General features: G+C 39.1%; 1 protein-coding gene across 1 annotated transcript; it reads left to right on the top strand.

The window, feature by feature from the left end:
* Positions 1-4,607: 4,607 nt before the first annotated feature.
* Positions 4,608-17,989, top strand: nqo1 (NAD(P)H dehydrogenase, quinone 1). Its single transcript, XM_041811564.1, has 6 exons — positions 4,608-4,731; positions 8,540-8,707; positions 10,988-11,118; positions 11,316-11,429; positions 11,832-11,933; positions 17,612-17,989. Exons 1-6 carry the CDS (start codon positions 4,728-4,730, stop codon positions 17,951-17,953), a joined length of 861 nt encoding a protein of 286 aa, XP_041667498.1. The 5' UTR covers positions 4,608-4,727; the 3' UTR covers positions 17,954-17,989.
* The last annotated feature ends 2,645 nt before the right edge of the window (positions 17,990-20,634 follow it).

The raw sequence follows: 20,634 nt of genomic DNA, 5'->3' as shown, positions 1-20,634 counted from the left end.
TGGGGAGGTTATAGAGAGGTTACGGAGAAGTTACAGGGAGGTTACAGACAGGGTACGGAGAGGTTACAGAGAGGTTACAGAGACGTTACAGAGAGGTTACGGAGAAGTTATGGGGAGGTAAGGGAGCTGTACAGAGAAGTTACGTGGCGGTTACGTAGAAGTTACAGAGAGGTTACAAAGTAGTTACAGAGAGGTTACAAAGTAGTTACAGAGAGGTTACAAAGTAGTTACAGAGAGGTTACGGGGAAGTTACGGAGAGGTTACTGAGAGGTTACAGGGAGGTTACGGAGTGGTTACAAAATGGTAACGGAGAGGTTACAGGGAGGTTAATGAGTGGTTACGGATATGTTACGAGAAGTTACGGAGAGGTTACGGGGAGGTTACGGAGTGGTTACGGAGTGGTTATGGGGAGGTTACAGAGGGGTTACGGAATGGTTACGGAGAGGCTATGTAGTGGTCTTGTCAAAGTCTTAATGAGATACAGCAACAGAGGCACAGCATCATACCTCTTATGAAGACTTTGACTTGACATTACAAAAGCAGTGATCCACAAGTAGAATCTTTTTTCCCCCTTCTTATTTTTCTTCTATGTGGTGTTTTATGGCATTTGGTAACACTTTTTAGTGTATTACTGCCACCAACTGGTGTTGCTAAGGAACTATAAATGCAAAACTTTTTCTATAGAAAAAGAAATGAACTCAGTAATGAACTCATGAACTCAGAGTGCTGCATGACCTTCATCTTTAAAAATGAAGGATGTCTCTGAAAACTGATGGATATATTAAGAACTCAACTAAAATACACTATATTGCCAAAAGTATTTGCTCACCTGCCTTGACTTGCATATGAACTTAAGTTACATCCCATTCGTAATCCATAGGGTTTAATACGACATCAGTCCACCCTTTGCAGCTATAACAGCTTCAACTCTTCTGGGAAGGCTTTCCACAAGGTTTAGGAGTGTGTTTATGGGAATTTTTGACCATTCTTCCAGAAGCACATTTGTGAGGTCACACACTGATGTTGGACAAGAAGGCCTGGCTCTCAGTCTCCGCTCTAATTCATCCCAAAGGTGTTCTATGGGGTTGAGGTCAGGACTCTGTGCAGGCCAGTCAAGTTGATCCACACCAAACTCTCTCCTCCATGTCTTTATGGACCTTGCTTTGTGCACTGCTGCACAGTCATGTTTAAACGGGAAGGGGCCATCCCCAAACTGTTCCCACAAAGTTGGGAGCATTTAATTGTCCAAAATCTCTTGGTATGCTGAAGCATTCAGAGTTCCTTTGACTGGAACTAAGGGGCCAAGCCCAGCTCCTGAAAAACAAGCCCACACCATAATCCCCCTCCACCAAACTTTACACTTGGCACAATGCAGTCAGGCAACCGCCAAACCCAGACTGGTCCATCAGATTGCCAGATGGAGAAGCATGATTTGCCATTCCAGAGAAGGCGTCTCCACTGCTCTAGAGTCCAGTGGCGGCGTGCTTTACACCACTGTATCTGACGCTTTACATTGCACTTGGTGATGTATGGCTTGGATGCAGCTGCTCGGCCATGGAAACCCATTCCATGAAGCTCTCTACCACTGTTCTTGAGCTAATCTGAAGGCCACATGAAGTTTGGAGGTCTGTAGCCATTGACTCTGCAGAAAGTTGGCATCCTCTGCGCACTATGACCTCAGCATCCTCTGACCCCGCTTCATCATTTTACATGGCCTACCACTTGGTGGCTGAGTTGCTGTCGTTCCCAATGGCTTCCACTTTGTTCTAATACCACTGACAGTTGACTGTGGAATATTTAGGAGCCAGGAAATTTCACCACTGGACTTGTTGCACAGGTGGCATCCTATCACAGTACCACGCTGGAATTCACTGAGCTCCTGAGAGCGAGCCATTCTTTCACTAATGTTTGTAGAAACAGTCTGCATGCCTAGGTGATGATTTTATACACCTGTGGACATGGAAGTGACTGGAACACCTGATTTACATTATTTGGATGGGTGAGTGAATACTTTTGGCAATATAGTGTATCTGGTAATGACGGTTTTGTCTCTTATTTATTTATTGGTAATGTAGACATTTCCATGAAATTATACTCCATATGGTATCTTAAATACTCTTCATTTCATTTATAAGTCATTTCTCAAGGCTCTTAGTATTTTTGTCCTTCAGAATAAAACGTAAATGTAAAGTTTTTAAAGTGAGAGAATTCTGTGTTTTTCTGTTGAAGCAGCCGTGAAACTTTTCAGACAGTAATGTGAGCCGGTCTCTCAGCTGAGACTTGTCCAGGTGACAGAAACGGTCCAGGTAGCATTCCTGTCACATTCCAGCTTGACAAGCGTTGAGCTGAGGGCGTGTCGATCAGACGGAGGATAACCGCCGACAGCTTGCCAGGTAGGTCTGAGTGCATTTTTGTCTAAGTCATCAAGACGAATGACAGAAGAACGTTTACCTCATTACCATAACTGTCATTAAGGTTTCTATTTTTATTTTCATTGACAGTATTGTTCATTTAGTGAGGCTATTTTAAGTCTCTCCTCCTATGTCAGAAATAACAGGAAACTGAAATGAGACTTTGTATCTGCATCCTTCAGGAACTCTGTGGAGTTTATATGTGCATGAACGGGTTCTCTCAGGGTACTAAAACATGCTGGTTATGCTTATATCAACTCTAAATTGCTCGTAGGTGTGAGTGTGAGCTTCGCTGGTTGTCAGCCCTGTGATTGGCCAGCCCAGGGTGGACTTGTGATTTTAGGCCGTTTAAATTAGCATTTGGACCATGAGGAGACGATTCCCCAAACCGGAGCAAAAAACAGAAACGACTCTGGAAGCAGAGTTTAAGAACGCACGACTCTTTAAAATGAAGTTTTTGCCAAAATAACAAACACACACACACGTCTACACAACGGGCATTTTAGAGTTTGAGAATTGGTAAAACAAAATTGCATCTCTTTTTTTCTGTGGCCCTAACCCCCGCCCTACATTTTCACATTTACAGGTTTGAAAAATCAAAATCCTGAGTTTCATTACGTGTTGATTTAAGACTCCATAGACTTAAAATGTTTGCGTTATAAAGTTAAAGTTTACAAATTTTAAACTTCTTGATTTTGTTTCTTGTGATTTTGTGCTCCTATAAATTTAAACATTTGTAAAATTGCCACTGAACACCAGTTAATATGGTCGCATATTAAACCATAACACCATCAGAGTACAGAGACCTCTCTCATTACTGCACTGTTAACTATGTTTCAGTGAGTAGAGTCAGACTTTTGACAAATTTGACCAACTGCTGATTTGACCTTTGACCTCCTGTGTTGGTGGGTTAATTAGCTACCTAGCATCTTGGAGAACCGTGTTAATGGAAGCAGTCTTAACAAACTTTTAGAGCCTAACTGACCTTTTGTTGTTCTCTCTTGCATGCGCATATTACATGTCAGCTTCCCGACAACAAACTAATCATTTCTGCTATTAGAATTTTTGAGGTTTTTGTCCGTTTAAGTGTAATTAATTTGCTTGAAGTGTTGGGTCACATTGCTTTTTGTTTACTAGGAAATTTTCTAAGAAATTAGCAAGTATTTTCATGAAAATATCGAGGGAATATGTCGGTAAATTCTGGAGTTTCACTGGAAGAATTTGGGTAAATTTGCTTGATTTGTTTTTTTGCGATTTTCTTGAGAGATTGGGAGATTTATTCATAAATTTTGGGGAATTGAATTGGGAATTTTGAGGTAGAGGTTGTTTTTTTTAACTTTTCAGAAATTTTCATGGAAATGTTAGGGAATTTATTTGGATGTTTGGAGGTTTCCATCATTTTCATGATATTTTGGAGAATTAATTGATTGTTTTTTTTTTCAGAATTTGCCATTAAATTTGAGGATAAATTTCCTAGATATTTGGGGGATTCGCTTGAAATCGTCATGAATTTGCATGAGAATTTTTAAAGCTTCAATTAAAGATTTGGTGATTATCTTAAGGAATTTTGGGGCACTTTTTAATTTTTTTTTATTTTGTTTTTGTTTTGTTTTTTTTAATTTGTTTGTTAGTTTGTTTTTGGAGAGGAAATTTTTCCAAGGAATTCCTGTTCAAAAACCAGCCTGATTTTTTTTTTTTTAAATTACCAGACCTTCCTTATCCCAGAAAATCAGTAAAATTTCAAAATGCTTTCCAAACAAAAGCTCAGGTCTCAGGAGGTTCAAAGATATTTTCAGGCATACAGACAGAATCAAAGGGCCGTATCCTGATGGAGCGCTTATATAAAGTGTGTGAGAAGTCTTGATGAAAGGCCGTCTGCAGAGAGGCTGGTGACTGGTGACATTTCACACCAGGACGTGACCAAACAGCTCGGACGGCTCTGAGCCGACACCTTCCTTCACTTCTGTCCTAACGAGGTGAAATTAAGTCGGATTAAGTTCATTAAACCACATGACCCTGAAGGATAATCCCCAGAAAGTGACCCAAACATTCCTTTACACCCCAAATGAAACCAATCTGATTCACCTGCACCACTGCACACGCTCAGACAGACAGACACTCCTCCCCTCTGAGAAAACCAAACCGGTCCTGCAGTTTGACAGCACACTCTTTTTTCCTCTGTGGTGACTGTGAGACATTTTCTTCATCTGATATCGTATCTGACCGCCATGTTTCTCACGCACAGTGACCAGCGGGGCCTATAAGAGCCACACTGACCAGGTTTAGTTCACAGACAGCTCAGACTGACGGCTCAGCATGGGTAAGACTCCTTCGTTCATTCATTTCCCCTCTGCTCGGCTCTCTCTGCTGACACGTCTGCTCCTTTAACTCTTCAGACTCAGCGCTCTATGGAGTCATTACTGTTGAAAATGTTCTGGGATCAGGACTTATTGATTCTGCTCTTAGAGTTTTCTTCAAGCTTTTCATTCAACCCTGCCTCTGTGCTCTAAGCTGCCGCCTTGTTCTTAGATGTTCTCTGTGCTCTAAATGTCTGCGTGATCTTTAGTTCTGCTCAGAATCCATGCACCCGTTCTAATGGATAAGTCAGCTCTGATCCTTCATTCACTTTGATTAGGGAAACTAAAATAACATTGACCCCCCGCCCCGTACACTATGGCGCCCCTGTTTTCACAGCATGACGGTTCCTGCACGTCTGCAAAATTATAAAACAACAATGTAATCTTTCATGGGGGGAAAGGGCTCAATAAAACAGGCAGTAAATCAAAATGCTGAAGCACAATCTGGTGAACTTTAATCAGTGACTCAGCATGTTTATGGTGCTGTATGGAGTCATTATTGTTGCAAAACTCAAGAGAGCATTTGAATGTCTGAGAGCGTATCAGTCTGTTCAGATAATGTAGTTAGAAAATGTTAAAAGTCACGTTATCTAAGGACATGATCACCAGTGATGGATATAACGGCGTTAAAATAAACGGCCTTACGTTAATTTTTTCAGTAACAGGTAATCTAACTAATTACTATTTCCATCGTTACAACACCATTACTGTTACCAACAATTAAATGGGGCGTGTTATAAACTAAAGCTACTCATTGAAGCTCTCGTCATCTGACTTGGCTCTCAGCCTCAGGAGCTGCAAAACTGTTTATCTTTTTCTTTGGTGAGGGAGGAGGGAGGGACAAGACAACAGCATAAGTGATGATGATTGGCTAAGGCAGAGTAAGCTTTCATGGTAAGCCAATCAGAGGCAGTGTTGAGTTTACATACAAATCACACACCCGAACTATCAGAGGTAAGCTGCGGCAATGGCGAGTCTGGAGGGAAAGTTGGCGTTTTCAAAGTGGAAGTACAGACGCTACTGTATTCTCCTTGAGGTAAAAGCCAAGAATGTACATGTGAAGTGCACATGATGTCCCGGGGCGAAGTGTTTGTCCACGGCCATTGTAAGCAGCTCTAATCTAATGAAGCATCTCTCAACGGCACACACTTCTACAAAACTAGTGGCCAAAAACACCGCTGTTTACACCGTTGATGATGATAGCAGTGTGGCTAATGTGAGCTGTGCTAACAAAGAAGGACACGGGGCCACGCTGTCTAAGCAGCTAAAGCTGGACTTTTCTGTTCCAGCTTCAGAGAAACTTGTGACACAGACTGAAGTGAAGGGAAAAGTTCTGTGTAAGTACCTGTCCATGCAGTTTTACTCTATGCCAGGGGTTCTCAACCTTTTCAGCCTGCGACCCCCAAAATAAAAGTGCCAGAGACCCCTGGACCCCTGCTGGACCTGAAGGTGGTTGAACAGCCATGCATATTCAGAGAATAGTCATATGGAGACAAGGCCACCCATTAGGGGGAAAAATGGGAGAGATTTCTGTGACCCAGCCAAACTGGGGGTCAGCAAAATCCTGGTCCATTGTAAAATAAAGCTGTGGTGTTTTATATTTAACCTGATTAATAACCACTCTTATCAAAGAAATACATTTTAATTCATTTGTCTAGTAAGTAGCCCTCTTAAAAATGTAAATCCTTTTGTTGAAAACAGAATTCAAATACAATAAAAATAGCTAAAATTGGTTAATAATGGCAAGACATGGTGGGAAGGTGGTGCAGTTGGATTTTAAAAGTAGCTGAAATTATTAGAAATGCCAAAAATAATATAAATGTGGCAAAATAACTAAAAAGAGCAAAAATGGGCTTATTCAGTGGTAAAAGTGGATTCAAAAGTAGCTGAAATTGTGTTAAAGTGGAAAAAACAGGTGGAAATTTTGTGAAATGGGATGAAAATTGATATAAACTGGCAAAAAGAGTTAGCTGAGGCAGAAAACGTCAGAACCTGGCATTAATGGGTATATTAAATTGGGAAATGTGGCTTGAAAAGTGGTAAAAGGGGTAAATAGTGGCAATAATGGGACAACAGAGCCAACAATAGGCAGAGAGTGGTAAGATTTGGTTTAGAAGTGTCAAAAACAGGCAGAAATAAGAGGTGGAAAGGGTTTAAAATTGACAAAAAAATGGGTTAAGTTGCAAAAATGTGTTAAATTTGATAAAATTGGTGGTGAAAAGTAATAAAAACTGGTTAAAATTTGACAAAATTGATGTAAGTGGCAACAATGTCATTTAAAAAATGTTCTTAGTTTTTTAAGGCATCTGGAGACCCCCTCTCAGTGTCTTGAGACCCCAAATGGGGTCCTGACCCCAATGTTGGGAACCCCTGCTCTATGCAACTGGCTTGTGAAACCTGCTTAAAAAAATCCAAATTGTTAGACATATTTAAACTTAAAAAAAAAGTAATGGAATAGTTACTTTTCCTGGTAACTAGTTACTTTTATAGTGGAGTAATTCAGTTACTAACTCACTTTTTGGGAGAAGAAACTAGTCACTATAACTAATTACTTTTTCAAAGTAACATGCCCAACACTGATGATAACACAGGTTAAAATTTGTAACAAACTCAGTAGGTGTCTGCATTTTGAGAAAATCTGAAGTACTAAACTGACCAGGAGGCCGCCATGTTTCAGTCTGCTGGGTAGTGTGATGTCATGAGGCCTCGGCGGCCCTCTATGCACTCTGTGGTCACTCTGTTTGAGAAATGAGAATCATGGAGACGTTTCTCTCAGTGTAACTCCAAGTGAATGTAGTCATAGAGGCAAACAGACGGCGGGTAGAGCTGACATCAGGGTGTTGTTATTAGTACCTGCAGAGAGGGAGAGCCTACCCAGGTGAAACCTGGCTGCTGCCACCTGTAGACAGCTTTAAGTACTGATGTTCACACCTGCTCTGATCCTCATCGTATCCCAGTGATCACCTGAAGCCCCAGAGCCCCGGAGCCCCAGTCTCCTCAATAAAAACAGGAAGTAATGATGACACTGAACATGAGCGATGAGTTAAGTAGGCGGACCTACAGAACAGAGCCCTGAGAACGGTGATACTCCACATGTGGCTCTAGACACGGATATTTATCTAACAGAAGCTGGGTCCCCATTATGTTTTTTTTTTGCAAAATAAAAGTGATATTTCTTAAATTTTGATTAAGTACAATTACATTTTGAATGTGTTTCCATTGAAGGGAGTTTTGGGCATAGGCCTCGCAGTTCTCCTAAAGTCTCATCTCGCGTGAATCCGCTGCAGGGAAACTTGACGCTCAAAACCTGTTGTGTGTTGGTACGGTTTTGGTTACGTCTACGGCGGTTGCCTTGATAATTTTGAACAAAAGACAAAGGAAACGGATGATAGTTCAGAGGTAAATGGCAAAAGCCATGAATAAAGGTAGAAGTATGATGTTAAGAAAAGTCTCGCCTCTTCCTCTGTCTACACGTACCGCGCTATGTTGTCTCGGAGTGACTGATCATGTGACACCGTATGTCACGTCCATGACATGAAAAAGCATTGCCATTACACTTCCGCGATATATTTCTATATCGAAACTCCTGAAAAACCTCCTCATGAAAGCGAAAAAATGTTAGCGATATTTTAGGGTTTTTTCGAAATTCAGGTGTTTCCATTACCAGTTTTTTATTGCGCTATTTTGATTTTGCGCTGTTTCAAGTGTGATGGAAACCCAGCTAGAGATGGAGCTCCTAATAATCATATTTTCTGTCTTTGTTTGAGACAGCTCAGAAGACGGTCCTGATTGTCTACGCCCATCAGAGTCCAGGTTCGTTCAACGCCGCAGCCCGTGACGTGGCGATGGAGGAGCTGAGGGAGCAGGGATACAGAGTCCTCGTGTCCGACCTGTACGCCATGAAGTTCAAAGCTAGCGCCACGCGGGAGGACATCATCGGTGACAGCCCTCTCTCTGTTGATAACTGTGTTAGAGGAAAAGCAATCCAGCTCTAATCTGTTTCAGAATAATCAGCTCCAAAAGTCTGGATTAATCCGTTAAACTGTCCGATTATTGAAGGAGCAATCTGGTGTTTTTACATCTATTTCTCACTGGGACTAAAGACTCAGGACTATTTCCTGTGGTGGATAAATAAACAGTAATAGACTTGAGCTTGTATAGCGCTTTAGTCTAATAGTCGTGTGATGGGTTTGGGTCGATGATGCTGCTGTTTGGAGTGAAGGCAAAGAAACTCTTCATCATTAGATGAGGAGCAGGTAGCCGGCAGTACTGGCACTGCTAACGCTGGCTACGTAACACAAACATCAGGTTCACCAACTGTAGCTGAGATCCTATCTTAAAGAAATGGACCTCACACCTTTACTGAGTCTGCTTAACTTTAGACTGGTGGACTACTAACATTTAACAGGAAGTGACATTATTAGTCCAGGAACAATACAAGTGTTAACCGAACGTCTCCACCATGACCTTTTCTGTGTGACTGCTGACCCTCTGATGGTGGGTGTGAGACATCGTGCTGATGAGACTCATGGTGGGACTTGATGTCTGAGTTCGTCAGTGTTAATTTCGTCAACTAAAACTGTGACTGAAAATGTTTGTCGACAGCCTTTTTTCCATGAGTAAAACTAGACTGAGACTAAGAAAAATAGATCTGTGATGACTAAAACTAGACTGAGACTAAGAAAAATAGATCTGTGATGACTAAAACTAGACTGAGACTAAGAAAAATAGATCTGTGATGACTAAAACTAGACTGAGACTAAGAAAAATAGATCTGTGATGACTAAAACTAGACTGAGACTAAGAAAAATAGATCTGTGATGACTAAAACTAGACTGAGACTAAGAAAAATAGATCTGTGATGACTAAAACTAGACTGAGACTAACAGAAATAGATCTGTGATGACTAAAACTAGACTGAGACTAAGAAAAATAGATCTGTGATGACTAAAACTAGACTGAGACTAAGAAAAATAGATCTGTGATGACTAAAACTAGACTGAGACTAACAAAAATAGATCTGTGATGACTAAAACTAGACTGAGACTAAGAAAAATAGATCTGTGATGACTAAAACTAGACTAACAAAAATAGATCTGTGATGACTAAAACTAGACTGAGACTAACAAAAATAGATCTGTGATGACTAAAACTAGACTGAGACTAACAAAAATAGATCTGTGATGACTAAAACTAGACTAAGAAAAATAGATCTGTGATGACTAAAACTAGACTGAGACTAACAAAAATAGATCTGTGATGACTAAAACTAGACTGAGACTAACAAAAATAGATCTGTGATGACTAAAACTAGACTGAGACTAACAAAAATAGATCTGTGATGACTAAAACTAGACTGAGACTAACAAAAATAGATCTGTGATGACTAAAACTAGACTAAGACTAACGAAAATAGATCTGTGATGACTAAAACTAGACTAAGACTAAGAAAAATAGATCTGTGACGACTAAAACTAGACTGAGACTAACAGAAATAGATCTGTGATGACTAAAACTAGACTGAGACTAAGAAAAATAGATCTGTGATGACTAAAACTAGACTGAGACTAACAAAAATAGATCAAGATGACTAAAACTAGACTAACAAAAATAGATCTGTGATGACTAAAACTAGACTGAGACTAACAGAAATAGATCTGTGATGACTAAAACTAGACTGAGACTAACAGAAATAGATCTGTGATGACTAAAACTAGACTGAGACTAACAAAAAACTGACAACAACTAGGTTTAGTTTTCTTCAAGATGACTTAAACTAGACTAAAATGTAATGTAGTTTTCGTAGGACATTCTAAATCCATAATATTTCTCCACCATGGAGATGTAAGAAAAATAATGTTACAGTCCCAGTGTTCCATTCTTTCATCTAGAATTTGGAACACAAAAAGCACAGGTGAAAAATAAACGTACTTTTAATGAATTTCTTTATTTTTTGTAGAATTAAAACAGAAAAACTGAAAACATAAAATTTCTTCGTTTAATAAACTTCCTGAAAGGGCCAGGGGGCGCTGTTTCTTAGTTGTCCTCTGTATTCATCCATCACTTTCCCATCATAAATCACACCGGCCTGATAGTGAAGGACTATCTCCATGAGTCTGGGTGGTGTTTTTGGGTTTCTCTGAGTCTGACCTGCTCTGCCAGTCAAATCTGACATCATAAAGACCAGCCGGTCCCTCTGAACTGCTTTGTGGTTTTTAGGTGACCTGAAGAAACCGGAACTCTTCCAGTACGGAGATGAGACCATGTTCGCCTGGATGGAAGGTCGGCTCAGCGAAGACATCATGGCTGAACAGAAAAAAGTGCAGGAGGCGGAGCTTGTCATCTTCCAGGTCAGAGGTCACAGATGTCTGTGTAGTCAGTAGATAACAGTAGAATTGTTTTTAAAGTACTGCAGACATTTGTAATGACTTCGATCCATAAATCTACATCGTCTCATTCTGACGTGAAGATCCACGTATCAGTTTAAAAGAGTACGCAGCATGTAAAAGTCTGAATTAACATTGATGATTTGATGGTGTTGGTCTAGTTTCCTCTCTACTGGTTTGGTGTTCCTGCAATCATGAAGGGCTGGATTGATCGAGTCCTGACTCAAGGCTTCGCTTTCTCCCTGGAGAAGATGTACAACCATGGGATCTTTAAGGTCTGTATCTGAGGATGGGTCTATTTCCTCAGACCCAGGACAGTGGATTAATGTCGAGAGAAATACTCTCACTTAATCACACTTAAAACACTTAATCTGGTTTACTCTAGACTTAGTTTTACTGAAATTAATCCAATAAACATTTATTAAAAGTATATTTTTTGGTTGTCATGATACAGGAATTTAGACTGATCTGATTCTAGTAGAAATCAGTACTGGTGCCTGTTTGACACCAGCACTGATCCACTATTGACAGGTCTAGAGCTGGTTTCTTTGAGTATATCTGCACATATTTCTAAATGAAGGTTGTTTTCAGTCCTCATCAGCCACCATAGTTTTCTCCACAGGCTGTTAGAGCAGATCATCTGACTGAGAATAAATGTTTTATGTGTTTCCCTGTAGGATAAGAAAGCGATGTTGTCCTTCACGACCGGAGCCACACAGACAATGTTCAGACCGGACGGCATCAACGGAGACATCAACATCATCCTGTGGCCGCTACAGGTCAGCAGCAAGGCCGCCATGAAGGGGGGATGAGGGGGGAATGCTTTCTGGGGCCCGGCCACGCCGGTGGATGGCCCTGGTCAGCAGCAGGAGAAATCAAGTTAAACTTTAAACAAACAGCCACCAGGGGGCTCTTAATCTGAACAATAACAAAGGATAAAGAGTAGAGTGCTGGTTGGCTCCGCCCACCTCTGCTGATTATTCTCTGTTTTAATCTTAACTAAAAGCGGAGATCATTGGAGAGACCGAGGGTAGATCATTTTCTTATGAATCAGTCTCAGACTGTCGATCCACAGCATGGAAGAAAGGATGAAAAATAAGAGCTAGGAGAAGTTTTGGTTCATGTTCTCATGACTGTCATACTAAAACTCTGGTGTGTTGGTAGTGGAGTCAGGAATGGAAACATGTTTGATCTTTTCTGTATTTTGAGAGTTATCTAATAAAGCAGTGGTTCTCAACTGGGCCCCACTATCAACTCCCCAAGGAGAATTGGGACCCTGTTTTTGATATTTTCCATCCATCAGATTTATTTCCAACAAAAGTGTCGAGCTTGGACCTCAGACAGATGAGACCAAACAAAGAAACAGGAATAAACAAGCATGTCTTTAGAGTTTCAAATTAGCACAATTCTTTTGCAGACACACACCTGCGACCCACAAGAAAGGGCTTTGCCACCCACTTTTGGGTCCTGACCCACCAGTTGAGAACCACTGTAATAAAGCATGAGGGATAATTTAAGTCTAACGGTCTGAAGGAACCAAAATTCTTCATATCCTGACTGATCAGTAAAATCAAACGTTAGAGACATAGTGGCCTTTTACAACAACAGTTTCAAAGAGGTTGGGGCACTGTTAAAATGTAGATAAGAACAGTCAGGGACATAGACGTCAGTGATTCAAGTATTTTAAATGATTCTACGTCACTGGAGGTGTCTTTTTTCCGTTCGTTTAAATTTAGCTGGAAGCTGAAAGTTCTCCTGTGGTTGACAGTGATGGACCTAAAGACAAGCTTAATCTGATCAATATTCCTGTTTCTCAGTGTTAATCTGGTTAATGATCCTGTTTCTCAGTGTTAGTCTGGTTGACAATACTGTTTCTCTGTGTTAATCTGATTAATAATCCTGTTTCTCTGTGTTAATCTGGTTAATAATCCTGTTTCTCTGTGTTAATCTGGTTAATAATCCTGTTTCTCTGTGTTAATCTGATTAATAATCCTGTTTCTCTGTGTTAATTTGGGTTAATAATCCTGTTTCTCTGTGTCGATCTGATTAATAATCCTGTTTATCTGCGACAATTTGGTTAATAATCCTGTTTCTCTGTGTTAATCTGATTAATAATCCTGTTTCTCTGTGTTAATCTGATAAATAATCCTGTTTCTCTGTGTTAATCTGATTAATAATCCTGTTTCTCTGTGTTAATCTGATTAATAATCCTGTTTATCTGTGACAATCTGGTTAATAATCCTGTTTCTCTGTGTTAATCTGGTTAATAATCCTGTTTCTCTGTGTTAATCTGATTAATAATCCTGTTTCTCTGTGTTAATCTGGTTAAGAGTCCTGTTTCTCTTTGTCGATCTGGTTAATAATCCTGTTTATCTGTGATAATCTGGTTAATAATCCTTTTTCTCTGTGTTAATCTGATTAATAATCCTGTTTCTCTGTGTTAATTTGGTTAATAATCCTGTTTCTCTGTGTTGATCTGGTTAATAATCCTATTTCTCTGTGTTAATCTGGTTATTAATCCTGTTTGTCTGTGTTAATCTGGTTAAAAATCCTGTTTTTCAGTGTTAATCTGGTTAATAATCCTGTTTCTCTGTTGTAATCTGGTTAATAATCCTGTTTCTCTGTGTTAATCTGGTTAATAATCCATTTTTTCAGGTTTAATCTGGTTAATAAACCTGTTTGTCTGTGTTAATCTGGTTAATAATCCTGTTTCTCTGTGTTAATCTGATTAATAATCCTGTTTCTCTGTGTCGATCTGGTTAATAATCCTGTTTATCTGTGATAATCTGGTTAATAACCCTGTTTCTCTGTGTTAATCTGATTAATAATCCTGTTTCTCTGTGTTGATCTGGTTAATAATCCTATTTCTCTGTGTTAATCTGATTAATAATCCTGTTTCTTCATGTTAATCTGATAAATAATCCTGTTTCTCTGTGTTAATCTGATTAATAATCCTGTTTCTCTGTGTTAATCTGGTTAATAATCCTGTTTCTCTGTGTTAATCTGGTTAATAATCTTGTTTTTCAGTCTTAATCTGATTAATAATCCTGTTTCTCCATGTAAATCTGGGTAATAATCCTGTTTCTCTGTGTTGATCTGGGTAATAATCCTGTTTCTCTGTGTTAATCTGGTTAATTATCCTGTCCATTTGTGTTAATCTGGATAAAGATCCTGTTCCTTTGTGTTAATCTGGTTAGTAATCCTGTTTATCACTGTTAATCTGGTTGATAATCCTTTGTCTCTGTATTAATCTGGTAAACAATTCTGTTTCTCAGTGTTAATTTGGTTAATAATCCTGTTTCTCAGTATTAATCTGGTTAATAATCCTGTTTCTTTTCGTTATTCTGGTTAATCATCCAGTTCCTTTGTGTTAATCTGGTTATTAATCCTGTTTGTCTGTGTTTATCGGGTTAATAATCCTGTTTCTCTGTGTTAATCTGGTTAATAATCCTGTTTCTCTATGTTAATCTGGATAAGAATCCTGTTTCTCTGTTAATCAGGTCAATAATCCTGTTTCTCTGTGTTAATTTGAGTTAATAATCCTGTTTCTCTGTGTCGATCTGATTAATAATCCTGTTTCTCTGTGTTAATATGATTAATAATCCTGTTTCTCTGTGTTAATCTGATTAATAATCCTGTTTCTCTGTGTTAATCTGGTTAATAATCATGTTTCTCTGTGTTAATTTCATTAATAATCCTGTTTCTTTGTGTTAATCTGGTTAATAATCCTGTTTCTCTGTGTTAATCTGGTTAATAATCCTGTTTCTCTGTGTTAATCTGGTTAATAATTCCGTTTCTCTGTGTTAATCTGATTAATAATCCTGTTTCTCTGTGTTAATTTGGTTAATAATCCTGTTTCTCTGTGTCGATCTGGTTAATAATCCTATTTCTCTGTGTTAATCTGGTTAATAATCCTGTTTCTTCATGTTAATCTGGCTATAATACTATTTCTCAGTATTAATCTGTTTTATAATCCTGTTTCTCTGTGTTAATCTGTTTAATAATCCTGTTTCTCTGTGTTAATCTGGTTAATAATCCTGTTTCTCTATGTTAATCTGGATAATAATCCTGTTTCTCTGTGTTAATCAGGTCAATAATTCTGTTTCTCTGTGTTAATCTGATTAATAATCCTGTTTCTCTGTGTCGATCTGATTAATAATCCTGTTCCTCTGTGTTAATATGATTAATAATCCTGTTTCTCTGTGTTAATCTGATTAATAATCCTGTTTCTCTGTGTTAATCTGGTTAATATCCATGTTTCTCTGTGTCGATCTGATTAATAATCCTGTTTATCTGTGACAATCTGGTTAATAATCCTGTTTCTCTGTGTTAATCTGATTAATAATCCTGTTTCTCTGTGTTAATCTGGTTAATAATCATGTTTCTCTGTGTTAATCTCATTAATAATCCTGTTTCTCTGTGTCGATCTGGTTAATAATCCTGTTTATCTGTGATAATCTGGTTAATAATCCTGTTTCTCTGTGTTAATTTGGTTAATAATTCTGTTTCTCTGTGTTAATCTGATTAATAATCCTGTTTCTTCATGTTAATCTGGTTAATAATCCTGTTTCTCTGTGTCGATCTGATTAATAATCCTGTTTCTCTGTGTTAATTTGGGTTAATAATCCTGTTTCTCTGTGTTAATCTGGTTAATAATCCTGTTTCTCTGTGTTAATCTGTTTAATAATCCTGTTTCTCTGTGTTAATCTGATTAATAATCCTGTTTCTCTGTGTTAATCTGATTAATAATCCTGTTTCTCTGTGTTAATCTGATTAATAATCCTGTTTCTCTGTGTTAATCTGATTAATAATCCTGTTTCTCTGTGTTAATCTGGTTAATAATCATGTTTCTCTGTGTTAATCTCATTAATAATCCTGTTTCTCTGTGTCGATCTGGTTAATAATCCTGTTTATCTGTGATAATCTGGTTAATAATCCTGTTTCTCTGTGTTAATTTGGTTAATAATTCTGTTTCTCTGTGTTAATCTGATTAATAATCCTGTTTGTCTATGTTAATCTGGTTAATAATCCTGTTTCTCTGTGTCGATCTGTTTTATAATCCTGTTTCTCAGTGTTAATCTGTTTAATAATCCTGTTTCTCTTGTGTTAATCTGGTTATTAATCCTGTTTCTCTGTGTTAATCTGGTTAATAATCCTGTTTGTCTGTGTTTATCTGGTTAATAATCCTATTTCTCTGTGTTAAGCCTGGTTAATAATCCTGTTTCTCTATGTTAATCTGGATAATAATCCTGTTTCTCTGTGTTAATCTGGTTAATAATCCTGTTTCTTTGTGTTTATCTGGTTAATAATCCTGTTTCTTCATGTTAATCTGGTTATTAATCCTGTTTGTCTGTGTTAATCTGGTTAAAAATCCTGTTTTTCAGTGTTAATCTGGTTAATAATCCTGTTTCTCTGTCGTAATCTGGTTAATAATCCTGTTTCTCTGTGTTAATCTGGTTAATAATCCATTTTTTCAGGTTTAATCTGGTTAATAAACCTGTTTGTCTGTGTTAATCTGGTTAATAACCCTTTTTTCAGTGTTAATCTGGTTAATAATCCGGTTTCTCTGTGGTAATCTGGTTAATAATCCTGTTTTTCAGTGTTAATCTGGTTAATAATCCTGTTTCTCTGTGTTAATCTGATTAATAATCCTGTTTCTCTGTGTTAATCCGGTTAATAATCCTGTTTCTTTGTGTTTATCTGGTTAATAATCCTGTTTCTTCATGTTAATCTGGTTATTAATCCTGTTTGTCTGTGTTAATCTGGTTAAAAATCCTGTTTTTCAGTGTTAATCTGGTTAATAATCCTGTTTCTCTGTCGTAATCTGGTTAATAATCCTGTTTCTCTGTGTTAATCTGGTTAATAATCCATTTTTTCAGGTTTAATCTGGTTAATAAACCTGTTTGTCTGTGTTAATCTGGTTAATAACCCTTTTTTCAGTGTTAATCTGGTTAATAATCCGGTTTCTCTGTGGTAATCTGGTTAATAATCCTGTTTTTCAGTGTTAATCTGGTTAATAATCCTGTTTCTCTGTGTTAATCTGATTAATAATCCTGTTTCTCTGTGTTAATCTGTTTAATAATCCTGTTTCTTTGTGGTAATCTGGTTAATAATCCTGTTTTTCAGTATTAATCTGGTTAATAATCCTGTTTCTCCATGTTAATCTGGTTAATAATCCTGTTTCTCTGTGTTAATCCGATTAATAATCCTGTTTCTCTGTGTTAATCTGATTAATAATCCTGTTTCTTTGTGGTAATCTCATTAATAATCCTGTTTTTCAGTGTTAATCTGGTTAATAATCCTGTTTCTCCATGTTAATCTGGTTAATAATCCTGTTTCTCTGTGTTAATCTGTTTAATAATCCTGTTTCTCTGTGTTAATCTGATTAATAATCCTGTTTCTCTGTGTTTATCTGATTAATAATCCTGTTTTGTTGTCTCTTTTTGTTCCCTGTCAGAATGGGACTCTGCACTTCTGTGGCTTTCAGGTTCTCCCCCCTCAGATCTTCTGGAGTCCGGCTCACGTTCCCCACGCTGTGCGGACCGCCATGTTGGAGGGGTGGCGAGCACGGCTGAAAGGCCTGTTGGCAGAGAAAACCTTGACCTTTGCTCCCTGCGAGCTCTTTGACCTCAGCTTTCAGGGCGGGTTCCTGATGTGGCCGACGGTGAAGGAGGAGAGAGAGTGCGAGCCGTACGGCCTCACCACGGGACACCACCTGGGCAAACCGCTCCCCCCCGACAACCAGATCTCTGCTGAGTCCGCGGGAGAATGTTGTGCCCAAGCAGAATGCTGGAAGTAGACTGACCTTCTCTCATGTGTCTGTAGACCTGTTCACTTTAATACGGAAATATGAAGTTTATATAATACAGCTGAAATAAAACGTTTGATTAAGACTCTGCAGAGATATTTTTTATTTTGCACCACACATAATTTAAATAAAGGTAAAAATAAACTGACTAAAAACATGTTTCTATACAGCAGAGCCTCTGACACAGATTTAAACTTTAAATAAATGTAACAACAGCAGGACGGTTCATCTGTTTATGTCCTAAACTTTTCTCCTCCCCGTTCTTAAAAAGATATTCAGACAAACACAAAGAAATGATTCATTCAAAGATCAAGATCAGGATTTGTATCATGAATCAAAGACAGTATAGAGTTAAAGACTCTCCTTTTCTTCTTCATTCAGCCCAGATTGACAGAGTCTGGCCACCTTTTTTCTGCTTGTTCACAATTTTAGTAACTTTTCACTCATTTTCCCCACCTTTTTGCTGCTTTTGGCCAATTTTAGCCCCTTTCACTTGTTCTTTTTTTTGGCCACATTTTTGCAGCCTTTTACCATTATTGCACCTGTAAGTCATTTTTTTTCATGTCAAACCCATTTCTGCCACTTTTTCTCCATATTTTTTGTCCCCCAGTTTGTCTCCCAGTTTGTCATTTTTGCCTCTTTTACCCCTGTTTATCCATTTTTGGCCACTTTTTTGCAGCTTTTTTTCCTATTTTGCCAGCTTTAACTTATTTTTTCACCACTTTTCCCCACTGAGATTGTGGCTCTTGCAAGGTTTCTTTCTTTTTTTTTTTTTTTTTTTTAACAGTTTGGCTCCCTGGTTGAGCAGGGTTGAGTTACACTGCCTTAAACCATCCATGCTTCCATCTCTGCTTGCTGAGGTATATTTTTTTTGAGCCCATCTTTCCACAGCAGATCAGGAACTGAACTTGACTGATGTGAATCCTGAGGCTGGAGAAAGGCAGACAGATCAGTGGATGTGGATCATTGCCCTACATCGCCACCTGCTGGCCTGGTTCTGCTATAGTTTGACTTTAAACAGGCCTAGAATCACCAGACTGATGTTTCCTGTTTCCCTCTATAGTCCTCTCATATTTGTCCTTTGTATCTTCACCCTTTATTTAAATCTTTTAAACATTCACCACACCTCTCTGATCACCGTCCTGTAAAAAGTCAGAAAAGTCCAGATAAGCCATCAGAGGTGATGTTGATTCACCACTGAGGCTACAGCAGGATGACCAGATCTCAGACATGGAGACAGAACTGACAGCAAACACACAGAAACATCTTCAACAAACAAACAGCCTTTCAAGAAAACCAAGAGAGACCATCTGAAGCTAACATTCCTGATAAAGGAACTCAAAAACACTGATAACTCAGCTTTCACTCTTATGCAGATGACACCCAACTCTATCTCAGCACCAAACCATCCACTCAGCTCCCTCCCCACTCCCTGGTAAACTGCCTCCATGACATCAAAGCCTGGATGACCTCTAACCAACTCAAACTCAACAGCAATAAAACAGAGCTCATGGTGGTGGCCCCCAAAGCGCTGCTGCAGAAGGTTGGTGATCTCATGCTCCATGTGGACGGGACCTCCATCTGTCCGTCCTCCGAGGTCCGAAACCTGGGCGTCATCCTGGACTCCACCCTCTCCTTCCAGTCCCACATAAAGTCTGTCACCAAATCTGCCTTCTATCATCTCAAGAACATCTCCAGACTCCGACCATCACTCCCTGATTCTGTGGCTGAAACACTCATTCATGCTTTCATAACCTCCCGCCTGGACTACTGTAATGGAGTCCTGTCTGGAGTTCCCAGCAAAACCCTGGACAGGCTTCAGTACGTCCAAAACTCTGCAGCTAGAGTTCTCACCCGCACTAGACCCTGGCAACACATCACTCCGACCCTCATCCACCTCCACTGGCTCCCTATCAAGTCCCGTATCAACTACAAAGTCCTCCTCCTCACATACAAATCTCTCCATGCTCTGGCTCCCCAGTACCTTTCTGATCTCCTCCATCCATACACACCATCCCGCACCTTCCATCTTCAGACACCGGCCTACTTTCCATGCCCAAAACCAAACTCCGAACCTATGGAGACAGAGCCTTCAGTGCTGCAGCTCCCACCCTCTGGAACACTCTTCCTGCAGACATCCGTAGCGCTCCATCTCTGGACATTTTCAAAAACCGTCTGAAGCACCACCTGTTCACCACAGCCTACAGTCTTCACTAAACCAGCCCTTACACTCATCCTACCCTCACATAGTTTGTCCATGTATATGTGTTCCTGTAAAGCGTCCTTGGGTTTCTTGAAAGGCGCTATATAAATTCAAGATATTATTATTATCATTATTATATAACAACCAGATCGACCTCAGTGTCCCCGTAGGGACGTTTGTCCTGGACCCTGTCCCGCAGTTAACACCAATAAAGATGGGACAACAGAGCGTCCTGTAGCAGTTCTAATTATTTTACACATGCACATTATTTTCTTTTCAAAAACGACAAAAGTCGTGTCGGGGAGAGTGGGGTGAGATGTGCCAGTTTTTACTCAAAGTGATTTTAAAGTGAGGCCATGACAGTAATGCCTCCAACTTAATTACGTACATATATTTCAGGATGTGGTGCATCCCTGGGAACAATAATTTTGATCTGAAATAAACTGTTTCAGAAATATAGCTTTCAGAA

Source organism: Cheilinus undulatus, linkage group 1 (genome assembly GCF_018320785.1).
Source record: "Cheilinus undulatus linkage group 1, ASM1832078v1, whole genome shotgun sequence".
Lineage (NCBI taxonomy): Eukaryota > Metazoa > Chordata > Actinopteri > Labriformes > Labridae > Cheilinus > Cheilinus undulatus.
This window is presented reverse-complemented; position numbering and strand designations above follow the sequence as displayed.

Coding starts and splice junctions, on each gene's coding strand:
- nqo1 (XM_041811564.1), top strand. Junction 8,708..10,987: donor CACGCGGGAGGACATCATCG/GTGACAGCCCTC, acceptor TGTGGTTTTTAG/GTGACCTGAAGAAACCGGAA. Junction 11,430..11,831: donor ACAACCATGGGATCTTTAAG/GTCTGTATCTGA, acceptor GTTTCCCTGTAG/GATAAGAAAGCGATGTTGTC.